General features: G+C 39.2%; 1 protein-coding gene across 3 annotated transcripts in view; it reads left to right on the top strand.

Annotated features, from left to right (window-relative positions):
• The window catches only part of ndst3 (N-deacetylase/N-sulfotransferase (heparan glucosaminyl) 3), a 54259-nt gene that overhangs the window by 3210 nt on the left and 25308 nt on the right, over positions 1–25741 (top strand). For all 3 annotated transcript variants that reach the window (XM_007551849.2, XM_007551847.2, XM_007551853.2), the window contains exons 2-5: positions 751–2013; positions 16631–16718; positions 17576–17730; positions 19877–20062. In XM_007551849.2, the coding sequence (XP_007551911.1) occupies positions 1015–2013; positions 16631–16718; positions 17576–17730; positions 19877–20062 (1428 nt within the window). In that variant the 5' untranslated portion in view covers positions 751–1014. The remainder of the gene's footprint in view (positions 1–750; positions 2014–16630; positions 16719–17575; positions 17731–19876; positions 20063–25741) is intronic.

Below are 25741 nucleotides of genomic sequence, written 5' to 3'. Positions count from 1 at the left end.
AGAAGAGGCCATTGATATTCAAACTGAAAGAAGTGGAGGAGAGGGCCACAGAGAGACAGAGCAGGAGGAGGAGGAGAGAAAAAGCGAGAGAAAGAAAGAGATGCTGTGGGATCTTTTCTTCTCCCTGGCTCCCGGCACATACATTAAGATGCTAATCCTGCTCTTTTTTGTCTGTTTCTATAATTCATTGCGTTTTGTTCCTTTCTCCTTCTCACTTTTCTCGCTCTCTTTCATTCTCGCACTTCTTTTCCTCTGTGCTGTCACGGGCCTCCCTCCCTTCAGATTAGTGCTCTTGGCAAAAGGATTCCAGCTCTAATTTTGTGGTATTTCAGATGATTAGGTTCAGAAATAGGACAGAGGTGCTCAGAGTTTGGCACAATTAGAGGAAATCTCTGCGGAGCTTTATGGGACTGATTAGTTGAGCTCCTATTCACCTCCCTGCAAGACAACATTAACACACAACCAGCTGTTGTTTGTTTGTGTGGATTGAATTTTGTGTCATGTTTTAACTGGGATGTCATTTTGCATGTATGTGTGTGTGTGTGTGTGTGTGTCAGAGGCTGGCTAAGCCCTGAGGATGCAAGTTGTTTTCAATCAGTTCTGTAGTTACCAGCTGTGCCCTCACATTCCCCAGGGTGGCACAGCCTAGGTACACATTCACTCACAAATGCACACAGAACTAATGCAGGATATTCAACCTTGTGCAATGAATTTATTCTTTTCTTTTCTTCTTGTCCCCCGTCTCTGCAGATATTAGTCAACCCCTCTGTGTGACTCCTCTGTGAGGACCTGAAGCTAAGGAACCTCGACTGTGTTTCTTCAATCAAGGCCCTTCTTCCAAAATCCGGCTCTGCTTCCTTACTCACCTGCCATGGTGACATGACATACCCCTGAGTGGCTATGCTCCTGTCTTGCACACACAGACAATCTCTTGGGTTTTCCTAAACCTCTAGACGCCTGTGAAACTGAAAAAGACATCTATTAGTTTGACGGACAGTACCTCCGCAGTTCGAGATGACAGTGGCTGTGAGATTCCGGCGCCACTTACGTAGACTCCTGCTCCTTCTGGCCTCGTGCTGCCTCATTTCCCTGCTCCTATCTGCCTATTTCCTTTTCTCAAACTCTTCCCCCTCAATTCATCTTGGACAATCAGTCGAGCCTGCCTGCTCCCAGCCACTTTCCATGTCCCCGTACCGTCAGCTCCCCTACCCGTACCCTCCTAACCCCCCGCACACACATGTCCACACTGATCCGGTGGTGCTGGTACTAGTGGAGTCACAGTACTCTCAGTTGGGCCAGGACATCGTGGCCATACTGGAGTCGGCCCATTTCCAGTTTCGGATGGAGATAGCCTCAGGAAAGGGGGACCTTCCACCGCTGACAGAGAAAGGCCGGGGACGGTATTCGCTCATCATTTATGAGAATCTATTGAAGTATGCACATGCAGATACATGGAACAGACAGCTGTTGCATCAATATTGCACTGAGTATAGAGTTGGCATTATTGGCTTCTACCGCTCCACAGAGAATTCCCCCTCTGTGCTCAAACTGCGAGGCCTGCCGCTCATTCTGAGAACCAACCAGGCTCTTTGGGACTGCTGCGTGGTGTCCACCTCACCACTCCTCCATTTGACCAAGCCCGGCACAGATCGAGGGGCCCTACCTGGGGAGGACTGGACCTCGTTCTCGTCTAATCACTCCACATATCAGGCTGTGCTGTTAGCGCGGGCTAAAGAGGGAGCGGGGGCAGGCAGCGGAGACAATGCTGGACCTGGTTTCAGCCTCGGCCTCCAGGCCACGGTGGTGCAGGACATGGGGCTGTATGACGGAGTGAGACGAGTGCTCTTTGGCCAGGGACTGGGCTACTGGCTCCACAGACTCATCCTGGTGGATGCCATCTCCTACCTCACAGACAGAAAGCTTACCCTGGGCCTGGACCGGCATGTTCTGGTGGATATAGACGATATTTTTGTCGGCAAAGAGGGAACACGCATGAACGCCAAGGATGTGAAGGTATTGGATGATGAGTGTGGGGATAACGCGCATTAGAGAAAGACAGAGACGGATAGAGGATGAATTGGGTCAGTAGTATCAGACTGACTCCCTGAGTCAGGTATCAACTTGGTAAATCCAGTAATCAATTGCTGTGCAATGATGAAGATGAGGAAGGGTTTCTCTTTGAATCGTAAGCCACTTCAGTAGAGGATTGTTTCAGGAGATTTTTTTTTTTTTTTTCTAAGAGTAATGTGTGAGAGTGTATGTGTGCGATGCCTCTTTGTGTTTGCATCAAGTGCATATTTGTCGGGGTTGCAACAACAGAGCATTTTCAAGTGGGGGGTTTAGCCAGAAGAGAGGCCATTTAGGGGAACAAAGATGTGGTGTGAAAGGCGGAAAGAGGAGGGGGGTGAGTAAGAAAGAGAGGTAGTGAATGAAGCAGTGAGAAGATGAATGGCTCTTATTCCTCTTTTCCCACGTTCCTCCTTTTAGGGAAACTAAAGGAGAGTCAGCTGCACCGCTCGCCTCTCGAGATAGCTATTGTTTCAGCACACGCTCGTCCGAGCAAGCACACCGAAACAGGCAGATGTGCTTTCCGTGCTCATGTTTACATGCAACAAAAGCACTGTATTTGCAGGCATTTAAAACACTGATTCAGGTTATAATGTATTATTTATGGTAAAAAAAATAAATAAAGCTTTTCATATTTTTTAGAGGTAGGCTGAGCTGTTTTGGTCTATGAACTAAGAACAACAGTGTTTGCCCAGCTCACTGTAGGCGTACAAAAGGGAAAAGTGGGTTTATGTGACTTTCCTTTTTTCTGTAGCTGTTTGTTAAATCACTGTTAGATAGTTACTAAACTGTCTAACTATCTAACTTGGTTTCAGTCACTTGAAACCAAGGTTTCAAGAGATTTTAAAACATTTTTATCATTAATTTTAAATTCATTTCAGTGCGATACTAGACAAAATGCTGGGATAAAAGTAGCATTCATTCACTAATTATTCCCGAATTTTTGTCCGTCCCTCACCTGTTGCCAGTCAGGTGGATAAAAAGGGAAAATGTCCTCTTGCTTATCGAAGAGAGAAATTCTGCTGTGCAGAAATACAATTTAGAAAAAAGGACATTTTTGTGGCAGGAGTTACAGCTGGTGAGTTTAATTAATACAATATATGTTTTGGTTTATGGTTTACACCTCATCAGTGTAGATCTGTAATAACCTTCAACATATCGTTGAAGTTATAGTTATTTCCTAATACAGTTTCCTCTATAAAGAATGGCCTCATAACTGTAACTACTTAGCAGTTCCTTTTTTTTTTTTTTACTTTTAATGATTCCCTCTCTGTTTTTATTCACGCATGCATATGCTGGGAAAAACTAACATCCTTTCACATGCTACCTTACTGCTCTTCTTCCTGTTTGTTATGTGCCACCCGCCAACTGCTGCAAAAATATTGAGGTGTGGGTTTCTCCAAAGGGCCCGGCCACTTCCCTCCACAAACTGCCTGCACAGGTGCACATGTTGTGTGCATCGACTTGCACATGGACCTAAAGGACAATCTTAAATCGTGTCTGTCTCTTTTTTTTCTTTCTTTCTTCTTTTTTTTTTTTTTACTGTAATCAGTGCTAGATGTTGTGACTTGTTAATCACTTTTCATAGGTTTGGGTGTCCAATCAAGTTCGGCTGGTTCCCCCCAGTATTTGACAGACTGCTAGCCAACCAAGAATTTCTTTGTTTTGGGGCTTTTTAACAATGTTTAAAGCTAAACATTGTTATAGCTTCATCCTCAACTCTGACTAGTTAGGGAACCATTTTGATTAAATTCTCACAACCTCACTTCCAAAAATTCAGCAATCCTTTCAAGAAGAGTTACGTTCCAGGCTACAACTGTTTGCAACCACAAGTGTTTCCCGAAAGCGATGCTGCTAAATAGCCTTTGCTTAGTCACTTATTTAGATGAAGTTGTTACTTGTATCCTTCCTGACAGGTGATAGAGGAAATTTAGTGATATGTTCTTTATTGTAAGTTAGGAAGAGGATGCGAGAATGGGCAAAAAAAAAAAAAAGAAAAGAAAAGAAAAGAAAATATGCAGTCGAAGCTGAAATGGAGAGAAAAAAATTCTACCCTTGAATATGAAAAAAAAAAATCTTGGAAAAAGATAAGAGAGTTCATTTTCCCTCTCCCACTCACACACATCCTGTGCACCATATTATTGTGCATGTACAGTACATGCTCAGAAAATGAGCACACAAGCACTCTCTAGTTGGAGTTTTCATTTTAAGTCTGCCTGACTCTTCAGCTTTGTAGCATAAATATACATGAGGGCGAACTAGAGCCATAACAGAAGGGAAGGGAGATGGGGGAAAAGGGAGATGGGGGGGGAGAGATGGAAGAGATAGTCAGAGAGAGGGTCAGCATAAAAGTGCAGGCAGTGCCTTTTAAAACACTTCCTTCACATATTGGGATGGTTGGGAACCACAAAGAGAAAGACTTTCTCTTAAAAAACAAAAAAAAAAACTTCCAGGATTATGTAGTTAGAGGGAAAGAGGAGAGGCAGAGCAAGGTGCCTGTAGAGGAGCTTGTAGCAAACTTAGCTATTTCAGTGAAACAAAATGCTGAGGGGAAATGAGGGAATAGAGTAAGGTAAGCGGCAGAGTAGAAATATTTTTAGCAGCTCTTGCCTTATTGATGACGAGCCTCAGGTAGAGTTGTCAGATTACAGTATGGTTGTGTGAGCTGGGGTAAACGAGGTGTGACATGAACAGATTCATTTCATATTTTTATGTCTCTTTGTTGGAAGTCATTTATAGTAAACAATCCTGGTTAGATGTCGGATACTTATTAGGGGAAAATTGTTGCTGTGGGCACCTTCTGTTGTTACGCGCGTTAAGGTTGGTGGCTGAGCTGTGAAACGTTAAAGTCAAAATCTAATTTGTTGACTAGATAATGCCACAGGCTGTAGCTTTAATTGTAATTTTATGCCAGTCACATAAGATAAATTTGTTGGATAATGTACTAAATTTAACAGCATTTTAAGCGGATTTTTTTTGTTTGTTTGTTCAGAAGTTGGAGGTGTCTTATGAGTTGTCTTGCCTACAGTAAGTCAGTGTGAGTTCAGACATCAGGAAGAACTTCACCAGGGAGTCTACCTAATTGCTTCTCACAGCAGGTCAATTTGAAGACTGAGTTTCTGCCAATAAAAACAACACAAACATAAAACTATTCTAAGTATTTGAATGAACAGCCTCCTCTCCATGAGGCAGTTGCTTGTGTTGTGAGGAAGGTTGTCAAAGAAAAATTGACATATTGGTATTAAAGACGCTCTCTTGAGTCAAAATTGTTAAACTGAACAATTCTCGTCTGCCCAAATTATCGCACTTCTTCCAGCAGCAGCTCAGCCTCCCTGCAGCCACTCATCTGACCAAAGCGATAGGCCACTGCTGGAAGTTTCAAACTACGCAAACACGGCAAGTACGTCCAAAACAACAACAAAAAAAAACATATGCGATCCTCTTTAGCTGACAAGCTTTGTTCCGAGGTACGTTTCTTATGAGGCTACTGTAGTTGATCATTAAAGAAAATACCCAGCAAAATTACCAGAAACAGAGAAATAGTTCAGGGCTGCTGAATACATTTGCATGGATCAGATCCTTGAGTACTTAGTTAAAAATATGCTTTGTATGCTCCAGACCCGCGTTTGTTTTGAAATACAATTTTAGTAGAAAATGAACCTTTATTTGTCCCAGGCTGTTGAAGCAAACACTGGCACACTGAAGATAAAGAGGTGAGGTGGCACTTTCAAATTATGTATGTCTTTTAACAAGGACTAAAATATCCCTTGCTTTTTGATAGAAAAGTTTAAAAAATGTAAATTGCAATTCATTATATATTTTGGAGTTAACTAGAAAAAAAACCCATTTCATTAAAAAAAAAAAAAACTTTGCAGTGATTTCGAGTATTGAATATTTTTTCTTACTGTTTGTGTTTGAAATTTAAGTATTGTGGCAATCCTAGTTAGAATTTTGGGACACGAATGCCGCATGGCACTGACACTGATAACAGTATGTTTTACTTATTTCCTGGGATTTCGTACATTTGGTCTTTGGAGTGCAACACGTTTAGCTAATGGTAGTTTTTACAGGAAATAGTCAAATAGATTTTATTTATATTTCTTGAAAGAAATCAGTTTAATTCAAAAGCCCTTGATTATTTGACATTACTACCACAATTATTTTGAAAATGATTGATTTTAGAAGACTTTTATTCTTGCTGAAATGATGGATGGAAGATTTTTCAGGTTTAATATATTTATTATCATCTGCTACCACATGGTAAAATGGTAAAATATTAGAATAATTAAAGTGTACTCTTTATGCCTATGCAAAAAAAAAAAATAGCTTTTTACATTTTGAAAATTGTACATACCCACTTCACTCTGTTCATGGTTTCTGAAGGGGTTCAGTCAATTTAGATAAAGCACATTCTGTGAATTCTGATTTTTTATATAAAAGTGATAGCAATAAGGTCATTTTTAGGTGTTTTCCTGTACACGTTACATCAAAAAAGAAAAAAACAAAACATCAAAAAGAAGGAGAGCGGATAAAGTTTTAGTGAGGAAAATATACAACATGGAGGATGGAAATATTATTCTGACACTGTAGAATTATTTAGCAGTTACAAGATACCAGATGGCAAAACATTCTACAATGAATAAATAGGAATTACACACAAACAATGTGAAAATGTAAAATGTGCCTGGAGGCTGATAAACAGTTAAAGTGGAAACTTCGTCACAGTGTTTGAGGAATCCTCGTTTTCCTCTGGAAAAAAAAAAAAGAAAAAAAAACAGCTCACATGCTGGTTGAAATAGGATGGAAGACGGGATCGAGGCAAGGCCAATTTAAATGCCACCCTTCTTTTCTTCATTAGTCTCACCCCCACCTGTTCCTGCGGTGACAAACAATATCCTTACCCCACTTCAGTCTGTGCACCCTCACACTCTCACACACATCTGCTTTACCTCTATTAAAATGATTCACAGGAAGTCACCCCACTGATGACATTTCTCAAAATGAAGGGCGATGTCAGTCAAAACCCATATACAATGATTCTCTGCTGGTGTTTTTTTTCCAACCCGTGCATGCAGGCCTCTTTCTTTCTCAGGGAGCTCGGCAGCGATGGGTCAGATCACCTTCTGCCTTTACTTACATTCTTCTTCTCTCCTTGCTCACTTAAGTCATTGATTATCACCGGCCTGTTTGTATGCCTCTCTTGCGTTTCTTCTCTTCCTCTCTCAGCTTGATCTTGCTCTTTCTCTCTCTGAGGCATCTTCTTCAGGGGTTGTTATCTAAGCTTAGATGAAACACACCTTCTACATAGATTGAGTGGCTGAAAGGTATTTTCTTGTTAGACCTTACTGCAATAACTGAGGTCAAACAGAGACTCGAGACCTGATTTTAAAACTGACCTCTTTGTAAATTCTGTCTAAAGTATTTAAAACCATTTGAATGTTTCTATAGTTTTTCCACATTAAGACCCCAATGTAGTCTGCTAGGCTTTTATTTATGATAAAAGAACAGCTTTTTTTTTTTTTTTGCAAATGCAACATGAAAAGTAGTCTATTACCTTCTCTCTGAATGTAATAGAAGTACAATTCAGTGCATTGTTGACAGGACAATCATGGACTCCATGTATGCTCTTTAAGAGTGGCAAGAAGAGATGGATGCTCACGGTTTGTCACAAGCCATGATGGCAACACTAAACTACAACTGTACATGAGCTTAAAACATTAATATCCATTATAAAACTAGGGAGAGGCAGCATTATGCTGCAGAGATGCTTTTCTTCAGCATAGATAGGAAAGCTGGTTGTAGCTGATAGGAAGATGGATGGCGCTAAATAAAAGGTAACCCTGAAAGAAAACTTGTTGGAGGCAGCAAGAGGCTGGAGCGGAGAGTCACCTTGCAAGTGGCCGACAAGAGCTACAAATATGTAGTTTAGATAATTTGTTGAAATGGCCCAGTTGAGGTCCAGACTTAAGCAAAACTGGGAATCTGTGGCAATACTTGAGAATTGATGCTCACAGGCCCTCTTCATCTGATCTGATTTTAGATTTCAGATGCGCGACGCTGACAGAGACATAACCTAAAAGACTTGCAGCTGCCGTCAGTGTTTCTCCGAAGTATTGTCTAAACCAGTGTTTCTCAACCTTTTTTGGGCCAGCGCTCCGCTAGCCTTTATCCAGGTCCCTCACCGCCCCCCACCAAAGAATTTGTAGGCTACTTTGCACTGACCATTATTTTATCATTAATATTACTTTCACTATTGTAGATGTTTTGATTTTTATGCTTGTTTCTGTATTTATGATCGAAAATAATTTCCCAGAGAACAAAAAACTCATGGGAATAGAAATTATGTTCACAGGCGTCTATGAAAAATGCAATGAACATTCAAGTTAAAATTGGTAGGCCTAGCAGCAGCCATTCAGTGGAAAAAATATTCTTATTTTGTGCCATTTTCTTGTTGTTAAATCTTGCCCAAAGTGACCAGATAAAAGATGTTCAACATGCCAATTTAAACTTTGAACTATTTGCAAAACGACTGAGCTCTGCAACATTAAAACATGGATAGAACTGTAACTACATTAATCATAGCTCTTCTTGTAGGTTTCTGGTGACGCAACTCTCTGCTGCCTTCAGGAGAATGGGACATCAGAGTATCATCCATAAAATTTCACCCACATGGCATTTACTGTGCAAACCAGAGCTTTCAGTGGAAAAACAAAAGTTCCAGGTCCTTTTAATGCCATACAAATATGAGACAGAAACATGGATTATATCTTTATATAGACCTGTCTATTGATTTATAGATTAATCTTTATTTCTTTATTTAAATGGGTTAATTTTTCAGAGGGAGACACAGTGAGGGTATCGTGATTTTAGCTACCAGTAGCAGGAGCAGAGCTGCGCCAAGAAGCTAACAGAAGCTACAAACACTGAATAGAAGAAGAGCTGCCATCGATACAGTTGCAGCCAAGCATGGTTTAATGTTACACAATACAGTTTTACCAAGTTGCTCAAAGTCTAAACTGGTATTGTTGTGCATTTAAGGTGTAAAGTTTACCTTCGACCAAACGCCCCCCAAAGGCATCCCAGCGCCCCCCTTTTGTAAAAATGTCCACCAGCGCCCCCTGCCGTCCTCCGAACGCCCCCTGGGGGGCGGTACCGCCCACGTTGAGAACCGCTAGTCTAAACGGTTCTGAGTACAAATGCATTTCACACTTTTCCGATTCTTCTTTGAGTAAAACTTTACCTGCACTTTACCTATTGCAGGTATTAGAACTTTGTGTTTTGTCAGCCTCGAGAAAGGAAAAGAAGACAATTTATGTCACTGTTTGTTATTTTACTTATTCTAATTTAGGTGCCCGGGTGTTTATTAACTCTACATAGTGTTATATCACAGGAATTCTGTTTTGCCTGGAGCACTGAACAAAGAACTTGTTTCAACGTCTCAGATCTTACACTGCCAAGGGGTTCAGTTATTTTCCATTTGACTGCACCACAAACAATGAATGAATAGATGCTTGAAATTCACACATATCAGTGTTTGGCCTTATTTTTTATTTTTTTTAAATCCCTGGGTGATAATTTTTTGTCATACTTCTTACTGAAAAAAAAAAAAAATCTCTCACAAGAATGGTGTTACCCAGAATGGGCTCAGTTCTCATTTCTTTGAAGTGTTTTGGCTTGGCATTGTGTCATTTATGCTGCTGCTCAATTTGGAGTTAATCTTTAGAACTAATTAAGTCAATCACACAAAGCTTTTTTTTCTCTTGGTATCAGTTTAGTTTTTTTTTTTTTTTCAAAATGCCATTTCATAGTTAATGAAGGAAAAGCATAAACATTCAATGAAAGATTTAAGAATCACACTGGGAGGGAGGGAGGGAGGGAGAGGAGAAATAAATACATAAACAGACAATTGGTTTTATTTCTGTTGTATTTTGGGATAATTATGTAAATAATATATTTTTTTTTAATATTGACAATGATAAACACATACATTAAAAAAATATTATTAATAATAATTATAATAATAATAAAAGATTAAAGATTAGTCGTAATCTTACGACTACATTCTCGTAATATTATGACTTTATGTTCATATTTTTCAACCTTATTCTAGTGACATTATTACTTTATTCCAGTAAAGTTTATTTTTCTATTTTGCTTAGCATGGCCCTCATACTCTTACTTTTTTTTTAAGTGAGAAAACTTTGATTTTAATTTGAAGCTGCATTACCCAGTCTTCTCAGTCTTTCTCTCTGCATCAGTAAATAAAATAAAGGGTTGGGCACCNCTCAGTTTAATGGAAACAAAGCTAGTGTTTCAAATCTTCAGGCAAATTTGAATAATATAGCATGTATTATATCTCTAATAATAATTATAATTAATAATAATAAATTGGAATTGTTTAAATCAAATCACATTCTCATGTTAGAGTGTCAAAGTCCCTTCAATTTTGTGGAACAATAAAAAAAATGTGATTTAAGTGGAGGAGGTTTTTTGTTTTAAAAACACAAAGTGAAAAAGGCATAGCATAAACACTCTGTGTAATGTTTTTGTCCACAAAAGAAATCCTAATTGGTTATTTTGATTCATTAATGTTTTTTTTTTTATTGTTTTTTTCCAGGGATGGTTTTCCACTCTAAATAAACTCTGGAGGCTGTGGCTATGTGCCATGAATTTTCCTCCACAAAATGAGGCAGGTTTTTTGCAGCCGCACCAATCACTCAAGCTAAAATCCTTGAGGGGGCTGCCAAGTAGAATTTAGCAGGAGGATAGCGACACCAAAGAGACCACAAGTACCTCGGATACATAAATGCAAGTTAATAGATGAATTTGTGAAATGCTTAAACATGAAAAAAGCTCTGCTGAGTTGTATCTCACCCGAGGGACTTTGGGAGAGACGGAAAAGAAGGGGGCTGAGTGCTGGGAAGACTGGCATTAACTGGAAAGGCGCTCTTTCCTCTCATCAAATAGAGATGCCTGACCCAGTTAAATTTGCAGGTCTAGCGTTAATATAACACACACAGACATGCACGCACAGATATGAGACATTCATGCAGATGAATCAAAAATTTTGATTTACGTTTGCTTTTCAAATACGTCTAGTTTTCTCCCCCCTCCACCCCCCCTCTCCTCGCTTCTAAATCTGCTGGTGCATTAAATCCCTTGCAACAAAATAATTTTTTTTTATTAATTTGCTATTTTAGATTCCCCTAGCAAGGTTTAAGACCATTAAAGGAAAAGAGGAAAACAGCGTGATGTAGAGAATGACAGAATGGGGATATGGTGCAGAGGTGGTTGGCGTAAGGGGTTTTTGAAAGGCGGTGAATGCCAGCTGTCCAGATGCCTGTCTCCCATCTGTTTGAACCCCAACATCTATCTGGCACCACTTCCACTTACACACACACAGACACACACACACACGCACGCATACAAGTACACACAAACAGACGTGCTGTCACTTGCATCGGCGCTGAAACAAAAACAGCATTGCCTCTCACATTAGCCTTCTGTGGGGGCTGAAGGATTGGGCGCAGAAATCGCAGTTTTTGGAAACCGCTAATGCTGGTGTGTGTTTACTTTCGTCACTGTCACGATCACTCATATGGTAAACTGTCCTACGTTACGCGTATCCATACTTCCCTGCTTACTTTTAAAGTAGCTTTTAGGGGCTATTTTAAAACAATTCCTAGCTTTGAGCTTGAAGTAAGAAGAAGTGAGATTGGCTTTCTTAAACAAGGCACAATTTCCTCAGACACAAGTCAGAAGGAACTCTTGCAGATCCATGCAGCTGGGATAAGATTTATTCAAATTTCAAATTACCCTTGAAGGAAAGGGACCCTGTTTATGAAGTTGATACCTGAAGACTTAATATACTACATTACTGTGTAGGCAGTAATTGTCTGTGACAGCTGACTTACGCTGTTATATCAGTGATTATGGTTGCTAGCTTCACAGTCTCTTTGTTTATACTTTTGAGATTTTCAAGAGGCTCCAATCATTCCCAGCATTCAAAAGTGGAGGTTGAAACCAAAAACAGATGAAACAGAGCAACCATTGACTCTTCCTGTTACCTACTGAAAACCTCACTCATTCTCTCTCACATCCTGAATGAACTGTAGACATGCTTTGCATATTGTAGAAAATACAACTTCCTTTCTGAATAGGTCCTCGCTGACTTCCTTTTTAAACTTTTGAGTTTTCAGACGAGATATTGTTGTTGTGACCGCGATTCCGTGCACCAATTGAGTTTTTGTGGTCCATCTCCACACATTATTTGATGTAAAACGTCAGTGTGCGCCAAACTAGACATCATAATGATTGCTCTGTCACTAACGTAGCTGCAGCAGAGGGGGAAAAAAAAAATGCATTGATGGAATACATGCAGAATGGAGGGAAAAGGCTAAGATAAGAGATAGAGATAAAATTGTACTTGCTTTAGTAAGAGATTTTTCGTAAGTTAAGTTTCAGTAACAGTGTCAACTGGTAATATGAATATAAGTCCAATGTAGTACAATATTAAATGACTAAAAGCAAAAAATTAAACAAAGTGTAGTTATGAGTAGGTGTACATTTTTCCTTTTCTGCTTTTAAAAGGAAATCTTAACATATGTACAAGATGCTAAGCTTGATAAGATTAGTCTACTTCGCAAGTTAAAGCCACTTACTGCACTGTTATGGCACTTCAATAGACACAATTCCCTTTGCTGAGAAATATTATGGTATTTTAATATGGAATCTCGTGCCACAAACTCTTAATACAGTGCTGGTACAGAGTAGTGAAGCGGTGCATAGATTATTGCAAGAGAGGATGGTCCGGGAGATAATTCAACAGATGGAAAAGAGTGTGTTCATGTACAGAGGTGAACAGAGAATTGACTGAGTGGAGCCGAGACATCTGGAGAAAGAGTTCTGCTGTCCCCACGGAGCGAATCCCTTCATAACTATTGCTGCTCAGAAAGACAACCTGTCATTATTAACCCACCACACGTTGATGTTTTTATATAAGCTGGCTTTGCTACAGTTTTTCATTATTAAGGTGTTGTTGACGTCTCAGGAGTTATTACGCCGTTTTCTAAGATTATTTTTGAAAGTAAGCTTGAGGTTTGACAAGTGTATTGATGTCTACGCATTAAAAAAAAAGTCCCTGAGTTGTTTGAAGTTGGAAACCAGTTCTTTGAAATGCAGCTTTCAAATGGTTTGATAGTCATTTGTGGGTTGAAGCTTGGTTTAGACAAAACATTTGTGAGCAGGTTCTTGCCTGTGAAAGTTCCACTGCCAAGTGCGTTTGCAGATATGAAGGGTTTTCCTCTCTTTCATGTGGATATGAAAGTTGATAGCAAAATGATGCCTCTGTTGGTGAAACGGCACACATTGTGCTTGTTTAATGATCAGGGTTTTTTTCCCTCTGTTATCTCTTTTAGTATGTTTTGCCAGTGGAAGCTTTTTCAGTTTTTCTGAGGTTAAAAAATCTGCCCTCCAAACTACCCCTTAGGCTGCTTAAGATTTTTCAATCCTTGTCTTAATTTAAGCAATAACAAATGTCGAAAACAGATTTTTTAGCCAATATGTCCCATCTAAACCTAGTTTAAGCCATTGCGTATCTCAGTAGCAGATTCTTATGGTATGACATCCTTGAGTAAAATTACTGGGGGTGCACCGATTTATCAACCAGATGATTTATTGGTGCCAATTTTCTTAATTTTAGGAAAACGCTGATCAGCTGATACTTACATGTGAGGCCTTATCCACCGATCTTATCTGCCTTAGCAACTTGCTTCATCTTTGGTACTTTACTTCTCCTGAGTTTGAGGTTCTATAATCAGTAAAATCCTCCTTTTCTTGTTTACAGCCTGCTTACAATCTGCATGTCTGGCTGGCTTAAGTCTCTCCATTTCAAAGCTCACAAAGCCTCTACCATGTTGAAGTCATTTTGTGTGGCAGCATTCTGGTCGAAAAATAGAAGAAAGAAATTGTGACAGAGATACAGGTTCCTCTGAGGATAACAAGTGGGTAACCATCAGAAACAGACCATGCTAAACTTGTGTTTACCTTTGAGCTTCCTATCAGTGCTACATTAAATCTAATAACATAGGAGTGTATCCTCACTTGGTCAAAATCTAAAAAAAAACAAAAAACTGGGTAAATCAGAGCTTGTTTAAAACAACCTGTGTTTAAAAAAAAGTCAAAACAATTTTTTGTAAAAAAATAAAATAAAATGAGAACATCTTTAATGTTTTCAGAATCACTTCCTTAGAATCACTAAAAAGTAAAACCCTCGATTTAAAGACGACTCAAACCTGGAGTGAATTATTGTACTTTTACAACAGACACTTCAAAATCTAGTTCAGGATTCATAAAATCGGTGCTCCTTTTTTGTAAACCCTGACCCTAAACAAATAAATCCAACACATTTACATTTCACAAAAACAATTCGCAAAGAGATTGCCAAAATCTCATTGCTCTCTTGAACCTAATATTGTGGCTTGAACAGATCGTCACACTCTAAACTCTTACATTTTTTCAGTGCCAACATTATCTTCTCTATGTCTATTCAAAGAAAATTTGCCTGACTGGATAAGCAGTACCCCACCTTCGAGTTTACCTGCTGCTGCTGCTGCAAAAAAAGAGGAGATTACAAATAGTTTTTTTGCTGAGATTGACGGTGCTCCACCCAGATAAACAGCAGCATTGTGCTGAAAAGTCAGATATGGGAGTAACAGATTGTCACAGTTTAAGCTAAAAACATGCTAAAGCAGCTGCTATGTGTCCCACTAAGAAGACACAAATATCTATGGTGTGACTTTGCTGTTTTCTGTTAGAGATCTTAGTTGGCAGAATACAAATGAGATGTTTAAACTAATATATTGCACACTTGGTCACACCCCTCCACTCACTCTCACACATGCCAACACACGTTAATAATGCATTTTGACCGAGCGCACTGGGGAACGTATATTGAGTTACAATGCAAAGTGCTTAGCTACTAACTTAATTTAATTCTTAAGTCTTTGTAGCCTCACATTTGGCTCCGTGAGTGCACGTCCGCAAGACGTAGAGGATGTCTTAGGGAAGGAGACAGGGGATCAGATTAGGGGATTGTGCACATCTGTCACCGTGCAGCCCATCTTCCACCATTAGATTAAAGCTAATGAAGACGCTCCCTGCATGTGTCTGTGTATTTGTTAGTTTGGAAGACTCACTCTCAAGAGGAGAGGTGGTGAGAAGAAGGAGAGACTGTGAGTGCCTGGAACCGGCTCTTTGCTCTGACTCCAGCTGCTCAGGTATCATAAATCAGGAAAGGTTCCTGGGGATCGATTAAAAGCAGCATGACAAAGATTTGTAGTTTGGGTTCGGCTCGTGGCATAGGAGAAAGACCCAGATGACTGAATTATGAAAGGAAAAGTACAGGCTTTATTTATAAACAACACACACCTATACATATATAAATATATATATGTATGTGTGTGTGTGTGTGTGTGGGAACAAACAGCGAGAGGTGCCACAACAGCAAGAAGACGAAGTTGTAGAGTGCAAAAGAACAAGCAAGGGTATAGAGTCATAGAGGGAGAGGGAGCGATCTTTCTTCCATGCTGCTTCAGCCTTCCTTTCAAATTAGTACAACCCTGTCTCCTGAGAATGTGACATTTTCACGGAGCAAGCGAGGGAGAGATGGAGGTTCAGAGGAGGGTGGAAGGTGTGGAAGACAAATGCGGGAACTGGAGTGGGGCTGGGGAGGGGGGCGCAGCGGAGAGGAGACAGCAGGTTCTCAGAGAGATGAGGAAGAAGAGGAGTGAGGGGAAGGCAGCGGCACAGAGGTGACGGCAGGGTTCAGGGTTTCACTTGGTAGCGTTGGGGACGGATGGAGGAAATGATGAAAAGGAAAGGAATGTGTGTGTGTGTGTGTAAGTGTATGCGTGTGCATGGGTGGGTGGAGTAGTTATTAGTCTACCCTCCAGAGGCTACTAATGCACTGACCTTCATTAACTTGCATTAGTGTCGTCGTGTGGATGTGTGCGTGAGCGTGCGAGCGCAGTGTACAACTCGCTTTAGTTAACACTCATTACGGAGTCTTTGTTTAAAGGCCAGCAAACTAATGAAGTCATTAAATAAGTGAGGAACATCCTGATGCAAGTATTGAGACCAGAAACTGGAGGAGCACTGAGGACAGAGAGGAAGAAACACCGGAGGAGTTGTGGGCGTACGACAGCGTATAACAGACCTGACTAAAAGAAAGATGTCGCAACAGCCTGTCGTTGACAGTCGCTGTTGTCGGGCCATAGGGTAAGCGCTGATGAGAACACATCGTGATAGTCCTCGAAGGAACCCGAGTTCACTTAAATATACAACAGTGAGACAAAACATCTAAATCACACCGTGTTTTATCTTTGCTGCTGGCAGGGGAGAAGAGAGCCGAATACACCGTCATGTACTTTGTACTGTTTAAAATACTTGAATTGGTTTTTGTGTAACATCATTACTCATTCCAGTTCTCGCTATCTCTAAATATCTGTCTGTCTGTCTATCTGTTTATCCAGATCTAATTTAATGTCATGCCGTCCCTCTGCAGGCTTTGCTGGAGACCCAGAAGCAGCTGCGTTCCTACATCTCCAATTTTACTTTTAATCTGGGCTTTTCTGGAAAGTTTTACCATACAGGTGGGTTTCTGTTTGTGCAGGCAACATTTTCTGCATGGAGACCAAAAGATGCAATTTTTTTGGTCTCATCTGAGCAGAGCACCTTCCTCCACCTGTTTGCTTTTGTCAAATTCGCGGCTCGTGACAAACAAAAGATCTTTCGACTTTCTTTCAATAATGCATTTCATCCTATTTGGAAAAGATGTGTATGAACACATAAAAGGCACTGTTTATTTGCCATCATGCACCTTTCAGTTATGCATAAAACCACAGTAAAACAAAACCAGGTTTTTTATTGAAGTATACGGCACACAACTATGTGCTCATGTCTTGTATTTCACAAAGAGAGCACCACTTTCTAGCTATTTCTTTGTCATCCACCTTTGTTTCGATTTCATAAAAGACTAATTGTATATTTGTCCTTATTATAGAGCTACAAAGTAGCATTTATGTAATTATGCTTATGAGGTCATGACATAATGTGGTGCAGTAACTACTGTAGTGACACAAAGAATGAACTTTTGTTTTTGTTTAGATGTATAGTTCTGCAGCAAGAGCAAGAATGTACAGAACGAACTAGAACGAAAGTGAACTTAGATATTATTATTTTTTTTTATTTTATTTTACTTTTATCTATGCAGGAAAATCCCACTGAGAAATTAAGTCTCATTTTCAAGACTGACCTGCTCATGTAATTTAGTTTTATGGCATCTATTATAGCAGCATTCTCAAAGTTTGGTAACACTCTGTACTTAATTAGCAAGAATTTATAATGTTTAGAATTTCCCCAAACTTCCTTGTTTTGGAGCAGGCTTCATTCTGTGTCCTTCTGTCCTTGAGAATGTGTGTGTGTGTGTGTGTGCGTTTCATGCGTGCAGGCACAGTGGAGGAGGATGAAGGAGATGATCTACTACTGAAGTATGTAGATGAGTTCTGGTGGTTCCCCCACATGTGGAGCCACATGCAGCCTCACCTCTTCCACAATGAGTCCTCTCTGTTGGAGCAGATGGTCCTCAACAAGGAGTTTGCTCTGGTGAGATGGATGCAAAAGCAGGAACATTCCTTGCTGCTTTTTTGGCTTGTGGTTGTTTTCTCTCATGTGTCCTCTTAATCATGCCTTCCCTCATGATTTAGTTATTTTGGCGTCTTGTCACTTTTATTATTATTTTCTTTAGAAATAACAGACTCTACATCTTGTGTCTTACTTCTATTGTGATGTAAGATGCAACGTCTGCAGCAAAAAAATACTCATTATCGGAACACGGCCGAGGTTAGAACCTTTTAAATGTTCTCAGCTACGGCCTCTTTAAAGGATTTATAACTGCATGCAAGGGAAAAAATGAAAATGTGCAAATTACATTTTAATAGGTTATTTTATCAAAGTGTTGGATTTATTTCAATAGTGAAGCTATACTTAAGTTAATTTGCAGCACTTTCTATAAAACTGGTATTTTGTCCCGTTACATTCTCATGCAGTGGGAAAAAGATTCACCTGTACAGTAAGTAGATTAATTAATTTCCTTTAGTTTGACTGAGATAACAGATCTCTTTTCCAAGAAAGAGCTGACCAAGATAACAGCAACACACTTTAATTGCGGAGCTCACACAGCAGAGCAGTAAACAATGCATTAAAAAATACCAAAAATGACTTGCACAGTGGAGGGTTTTCATCTGGGCTTTAAACATTCAAAGATGATACATTTTGCAGATATGAGCCAGGTTAAAGATCGTTCCAACTTCCAGGAGCTAAAAAAAAGGCAAAAATCTTTTTTTTTTTTTTTTTATCCACTGAAAAGTGGATCCGCTTTTTCAAAACTGCCTAATGGTTGCAATTTGCTTCCTGCGATAACAAAAGGAAAGCTTAACCGAGGCTGGACGATATTGCTGAAAAACGTATCACGATATAGGTGTTTTATATCATAACCAAAAAACTAATCGATAATTATCAGTACTGATAGTTATTGATTTTTTTTTTTTGTTTTGTTTTGTTTTAAATATCTGAAATGCTGCCAAACTGGTGTTGTGACGTTTCCTCTTTTATCCACAGTTTTCACTCGAGCTGCTGGTTATTTTTAAACACAAGTTTCTCACCAGGTTGAGCAACTTGCTTTTCAACCACCAACCTGGTTTATTACCAGGTCATGACTGGTTGAGCAGCTAAAGTGTTTCTTCTGCCTCTGTCGTTCGCTGATTCAGTGAATATTCTATACATTTAATATTGAATAGTCTATCAGATGTATTATATTGATATTAATCATGTGTCTATTGCAATATATATTGTATGTATTGATATGTATGTATTGATATATATTGATGTAGTGATGTGACCAGTTTTATTAATTTAGAGCAGACACACTGATGACATAGTTAGCCCAAACCTCACAGCCTTGTGATTTAAACTTTACAACATGCAAAGACAAAACGCATACATAAGCATACAGTGTAAGTCTTCATAGTCAATAACAGGCACAAAAGTAGATTCCACTCTATTCATTTTTAGGCTGATAGAAAAGCAAAACTTTTTGTGATAAATTGTTGGAGAAGGCTTTTTCAGTTGTATATAAAAAGTTTTAAAACTTGAAGATAGATGTGTCCCGTAATTCTTCATACCTGCTTTACTTTGCTTTGTCTGATAAGAGCACATGTTTTAGTAAGGGTTATTTTTATGACCGTATTGAGCTGCGTTCTCACACATGCTGGTTTGCTTAAAGGGTTCATTCATCCTACTGAAGGTGAGCCTAAACATGAAGTGTGATTACTATACTCTTTTGTACACATGCGCACACACGCATTCACATTTCCTCTGAACCGCTGATGCTTAGTCCTGACAATGTGCGTAGGTGTATGTCAGAGCAAAGGACAACACTATCAGTCTTCCGAATGCAGCCTGCAAGCTCACACACACACACACACACACACACACACACACACACACACACACACACACACGCACTCATGCTCACGCAAACTGTATTTTTTTTTTCTAATTTCCAACCCGAAGGCCAATACAATAACAAAACTCAACTCAACACGAACCATGTGCTTTCCCCTACAAGGTCACACCGTTGGGCCTTGTGTGTTTATATGACACAAAGAGCTGTAAGTGTGCCATAATTTTCTGAGTTTATATATAAACCTTCATGTGTGACTCTTTGCATGTGCCCCCCTGTCCTCCTCAGGAGCACAACATCCCAGTTGACATGGGCTACGCCGTGGCCCCTCATCACTCCGGCGTTTACCCGGTGCATCTGCAGCTGTACGAGGCGTGGAGGCGAGTGTGGAACATACGGGTCACAAGCACCGAGGAGTACCCTCACCTAAAGCCCGCCCGCTACCGCAAGGGCTTCATTCACAACAACATAATGGTGAGAGGGAGCGCAATGAGCACGCTTAGTGTCATTGTGCTGCTAGAAGTTCAACTTCAGATTTGTTCTTAAGTCTTTTGCAAATTTTGACCACTGGCTTCAAAACATTAACAAAGCTTAAATTTCCAAAAAAAAAAAAAAAAAAAAATGATGTTCTTATTTTTTTTGTGTGTGTATGTTTTTCCTGGGATCAAAACCTGTGCAGTTTATTTAGATCATAATCTGTGAGCAGCTCCTTCCTCCTGTCTTGGGTGCTACTGCAGTCTGGAGACACAAACTTCCTTCCACTGCAAAGGCAGAGTCACTAAAGAACAGTGAAACCAGACTTAATATTGGATTGTTTGGTACCAATTGTGGTTTAAAAGGCATGGACTATGACTCCAAAGTGTTTGAAAATGTGATGGTAAAATGGATTTTAAATCAAGTGTGCTGATCCCATCCCCCGTAAAGAAAGGAAAAAAGGAGAGCTGTGATTAGCATCAGAGTTGGCCATCTAAGGAAATCCTCTATAACAGTTTCACTTGCATCCAATCTGTGTAGCTGAATTAAAATCAGTTCTAAATCAGAGGAAACTTGAAATAATCCACAGATATTTAATAATTAAAGTCATCAAGATTTGTTTCTCATTAACAGCAACCATGAACACATGTATCACCAGCAGGTCTTCTCCTCTTAAGCTTAAAATGGATAAATAATGAATGTTCCTGGACAGTTGGTCTAACTGTGTCTCAGAGCATAAACACTGAAATAAACATTTATATATTTATCAGTAAAAAAAAAATTCTTTAAAGTCTTTGATGAGAATGTTAATCTCTCTGTCAGTGAAGACGCTGAAACTGAAAGCTTCTGGTTCCTTTAACTGAATATTTTGTACCAAGATAGGCAGATTTTATCAAGGTATTTCAAAGCAAACTCTGCATTGCTACATTTCTGCTCACTTTTGTCTGATTTGGTTCTGGTTCCTTTCTTGCAGAGAGGATAATAATTATATCAGAAAACTGCAGCGGTTCCTAAAAAGTTCCTGCATTGGTAGTGCACTTCAGCATATCTTCTTTTTAAAATTAACCGGTTTACTTTTATGTATATTCCCATCAATTTTAACCAACTTCGTTGTCACTGATAAAGAAATGCAACATGATGCCGCCACGTTTCACCATAGATGTGGCGTATCCAGGGTGATGTGCAGCGTTAGTTTTCCCACTGCAGAAAGCATCCTGCAAAGAGGCTGCGAAGATGACACTTTGTCTCATCTGACCAGGGCACTTTCCTGCAAATACTTGCTTTTCGGTTTTTAATATGACAATGTATGAAAAGGTTAAATAAGTAGAACGCTTTTGCAAGACACTGTAAACATTCACGTCAAGCTACTCCTGCTATAATATAAATGCAGACGTGGAGAGGAGAAAGTGTTCTCACCCAGCCTAGGTTAACATTGAAGAGAAAATCCAGACTAATATTGAAACAATGAATAATACATTTTTAAAGCAGATAAATTAAAACAGTGTCTGTTTTGACAGCTTGTAGTGCTTCTCGGTGTTCTTTCTCTTTTTATAGGAGTGTTTACTTTCTGTCTTTCTGTTGAAACAGGTGTTGAAGCTAAACGTAAATTGTGTGCTGATTGTTTCTTGCGTTTCCAAACAGAAAAAAAAAAAAAATCAATGCCACACGTGGTGGGCAACCTCTGTGTTTCTGTCTTTGTTTATGGGTATGGACTTTTTGACCTTCTCTCACAACAGCACGCTTCGCTCTCTTAATTCAATATTCAATGGTTTCCCAGAGCTTGGAGAAAGGGCAATTTTTTTTTTGTTGTTTTTTGTGAGTTTGCATATTTGAATATAACAGCATATGTGTCATAAACTGAATGCATATGCAATGAGACATTTTAAATTATTTTTTAACTAATCATCAATCATCGCTTAAGACAGCATTAGAATAAAACTTTTGTAAGCCATTTCGAATATGCACGTTTGTAATCAGCGTGCCCGCTCGCTCCTCCTCCTTCTTTTTATTCACTTGTCACTCAGACTCTTAGTGAGTCTGCCAACTGTTTTTTTTATTGACAAAAGAGCCAATCACATCTGGCACCTTAATTATCAGTAAGTTTTCTTTTTCTTTTTTTCGCCATATTTGGCTCTTGAGCGAACAATATAAAGAGACGGCTATATCAATTTTCCAATCAGTCCAGCTTTTATTTCTTGATGTCTTGTCACAGTGCTGTAAAAGACAGCCATTTAATCCTACATCTTTTCAGCACAATGACAAGCAGGCCTTTTGACAGGCTGTTAGATGTTATTATGCATTTTTAATCAGGAGGTATTGAAAAGCATCTGTGACTCACCGAATTCAATAAAATAACAACTTACAGAAGACAGATGATTGATTAACAGTTTATATAAAAAAAGGATAAATTAGAAAATAAACAAAGAAAAATGAAATAAAACTACTCTGATATTTACGTCAATTTAATACAGATTGTGTACACATTGTGTTTTACACTCTGATATCAGTTTTTTTTTATATATAACTTAATTATGTGCAAATCAGGCTCCCTTAGCTACCATAGATTTCTCTGCTTTAAGGGAAACAAAAGAATGCTACAGGAAGTTACTGATCCCGCTTCTTACCATTTTCCTAACACATACTACGTTGTGGGAACCAGCTGCTCCTTTTGGGCCCCAAACCAAGGCCCCATAAGAAGAAGGATTTGGGTTAGGCTACAGAAATGATTGAAAAATGAATGGAAGTCAGTCCAAAGTCCTTGTGAAGATAGAAAGACGTGCGTGTGTATGTGTCTAAGTATGAAAATTAGATTGAGGAAATGACTTTAGTGGTGCTTCTCAGTGTTGTTGTCTAAGCACAGCTGCTGAAGGGTGATGAGAGTAGAAAAACAAATGTTTGTACAAACTCTGTCGAAAGAAAGGTTACTAAATTTTTTTCCAACACATCACAAAATATAAATAGTAGATGAGTAAAAAGAAGAAAGCAACAGAATGTAATCATGAAAATAACATAAATTAATAAAATAGGTAAAGAAAGGGGGGAAAAAACAACATAAATACAGTGTGATACACATATATACTATGGTTGTAGATTCAGAGTGGAGACCGGTGTACATAAAAGTGGCTTCAGCTGCTTTTCAAAGAGTCAATAACGCCTATGGAGAAAACAGAGAAGGAGGATGTGCGCTTCACTTGAAAGATTGATCCATGCAGGTTTAACAGGGGGCGTGTGGAACCATCAGCATCATGGCCTCAAGATGTAAAAAGCCACGAGGAAGAGCTATGTCTACAATCTATAAAACTCAGTCTAAAATTAGCTTGTTAAAACTGGTTTGAAAAAAAACAAACTCTTACAGTAGTCCAGGTAAGTTTAACTTAAAACATGATTAATCATGAAAAAAAAAACTTTTGATAGCCGCCATTCTTAGATCCTGTTTACATGACAACATCAGGACAGTACAGCACAGAGGTTCTGTTGCGTTTTGGCCTCTTATTCGTACGTTAACTCGCAGGTCAAACACGTAAAGGTTTGACTACGGGCAGCACTGTGAAACCTTTTAGAATTGCGAAATGATCGTGTTCATGTAAAGGCAAACCGAACGCATTTTAACCATGACGTCAGTCACATCATATTGCGCTTGGTCTAACTCTGTGTTCTGTCTTTGCTGCTGTGCTCTTCGGATTACTTAAAATGTTAAAGCAAAATCTTCTTTAACATGCATTTATGCCTTTTATCCCAATAGCAAAATGCATGAAAAGATTACAAAAACATCCTTCTGGATCAGAAAATCCACCAAATTTCACTGCGTCCTACAGGCCTGGCTTGCTCACTGTCTTTATTATTTCTTTGATTACAAAATGGAACATGTTTTTGGAAACATGATGTAAACAGAACCTTACTATGATTTTAAAAAATGATCTGAATAAGGTTTTAGTTAAAGTGAATTTGAGCTGATTTATGACATGATGATACAGAGGAGTACACTGCGATGTAGTATAGTTGCAGAAATAATAATAATAAAAAAATCTAACAATACATCCTGGTGGAATCCCACAAGAGAAAGTGTTTTTTTTCTAATGTGACTTGATTCAAGTAGCCATTGAAAGATTTCTCAGAGAGAGAACCATTTTAAAACACAGGTGTAACCAGAAATGTTTTTGCTTTTCTCAAGTTTTACAATTGGGAAATATTGCATAAAAACTCTTCTGAGTGAGGAAAAACATACACAATAACTCAACTTTATGAGGACAAAAGGTTATCTAACACACTATATCAATAGGTACCCTACTATCTAGAGAAAAATAACAATATAAATTAAAAAGTCAATATGCTCTCCAGGCTTTTTCTCTCATTTTGATCGCTCACAGCCTCCTGCCCTCCCGGAAGATAACTTTGAGACATCAACAGCACCCTACCCACTTTCCTCACCTTTCACATTTTTCACGCCCAATTTTCCCAGCTATTCCTACCCATTAATCTCTTTCTCCTCCCCTGCGTGCTCCATCTTCGTTTGCTCAGAGGAGGACAGGAAGTTGTCTTAAGGCGGTAAAATTGGTGTTTGTGCGTCTCTGTCAGCAGATTGAGAGCCACCCACTGGACCTACAGTATCAGAACAAATCAGACTGAGATATGGAGCTGTGCTGTGTGTGTGTGTGTGTGTGTGTGTGTGTGTGTGTGTATTTCTTTTTAAAATGTACTATATCAGTTTGAGCTATGGCACTGTGGATAATTGGTTTGGTGAAATAGTGCTGAGTGTCTGTGGCAATGGTGGCCTTCTCGCATACGTGTGTGTATATGTGTGTGTGTGTGTGTGTGTGCGTGAAGTCTCCAGCATTTTATAGATAAACCAATATCTGCGCTTCCAGCCTTTACTCTATTTCACACGGAGAAGTGCTCCACAAGGAGTTTGCTATAAAGATGTTTGTCTCTTTTCTTTTCGTCCCTTCTTCTTTATTAATTAACTAATAAAAACGCTTTGAATTCACAAGCTGCCAGATCCTTCTAACAAGCACCCTACTGCTTCTTTATAGTTGTTTTGGTGTGCATCAGTTTCAACAGTGTACATTCTAATTAATTCCATTTGAATGACGACTGCAGCCAACAATGCGTCTACAAATGTTTGACAAATGTTGCTGCTTTGGCGATGTAAAATGGAAAAACTAGTATTAGTATTAATGTCAAAGTAACGTCAAATTTGCTCTTAAGTTTGATAAGACCTATCTTGGACTCCTTTTTCCACTGGTAGGGTGTAGCATGCAGCTCACGTAGGGTATGGTGTATTTGGATGTTTTTTTTTTATTGCCCTGGGAGAAATCTATTCCTTCCTGAGCTGGGATTAAAAGCAATCTGCTCTCATTTCCTTTGGTAAACAGCAAGTCACCCAAACATCATACAAGGGCAGTTGAGGGATGGGTGGAACCACTGTAACAGCATACAGTTAAAGTTTTAACTCATGACGAGAGATTGCACTTGTGCCGTGTTTATTCTGCTATTTGTTCCTTCTGTGAATTAATCCAGGGCTCCAGATACACGACTCAGGAGTTCTAGTTTGTGCTTTTGTGAAGACACAACTCCTCCTCGCTAACACCTAATCCCTCTCTTAATAAATCTTCTGGACGCAGTCTGGATGACTAGGTTTGAGCACCACCTGAGTGGGGCAGCTGGAATTTCATGCTAAAA

Source organism: Poecilia formosa, unplaced genomic scaffold (genome assembly GCF_000485575.1).
Source record: "Poecilia formosa unplaced genomic scaffold, Poecilia_formosa-5.1.2 Scaffold44, whole genome shotgun sequence".
Classification (NCBI taxonomy): domain Eukaryota; kingdom Metazoa; phylum Chordata; class Actinopteri; order Cyprinodontiformes; family Poeciliidae; genus Poecilia; species Poecilia formosa.
The sequence above is the reverse complement of the archived record's forward strand: the minus strand, read 5'-3'. Positions and strand labels throughout refer to the sequence as shown.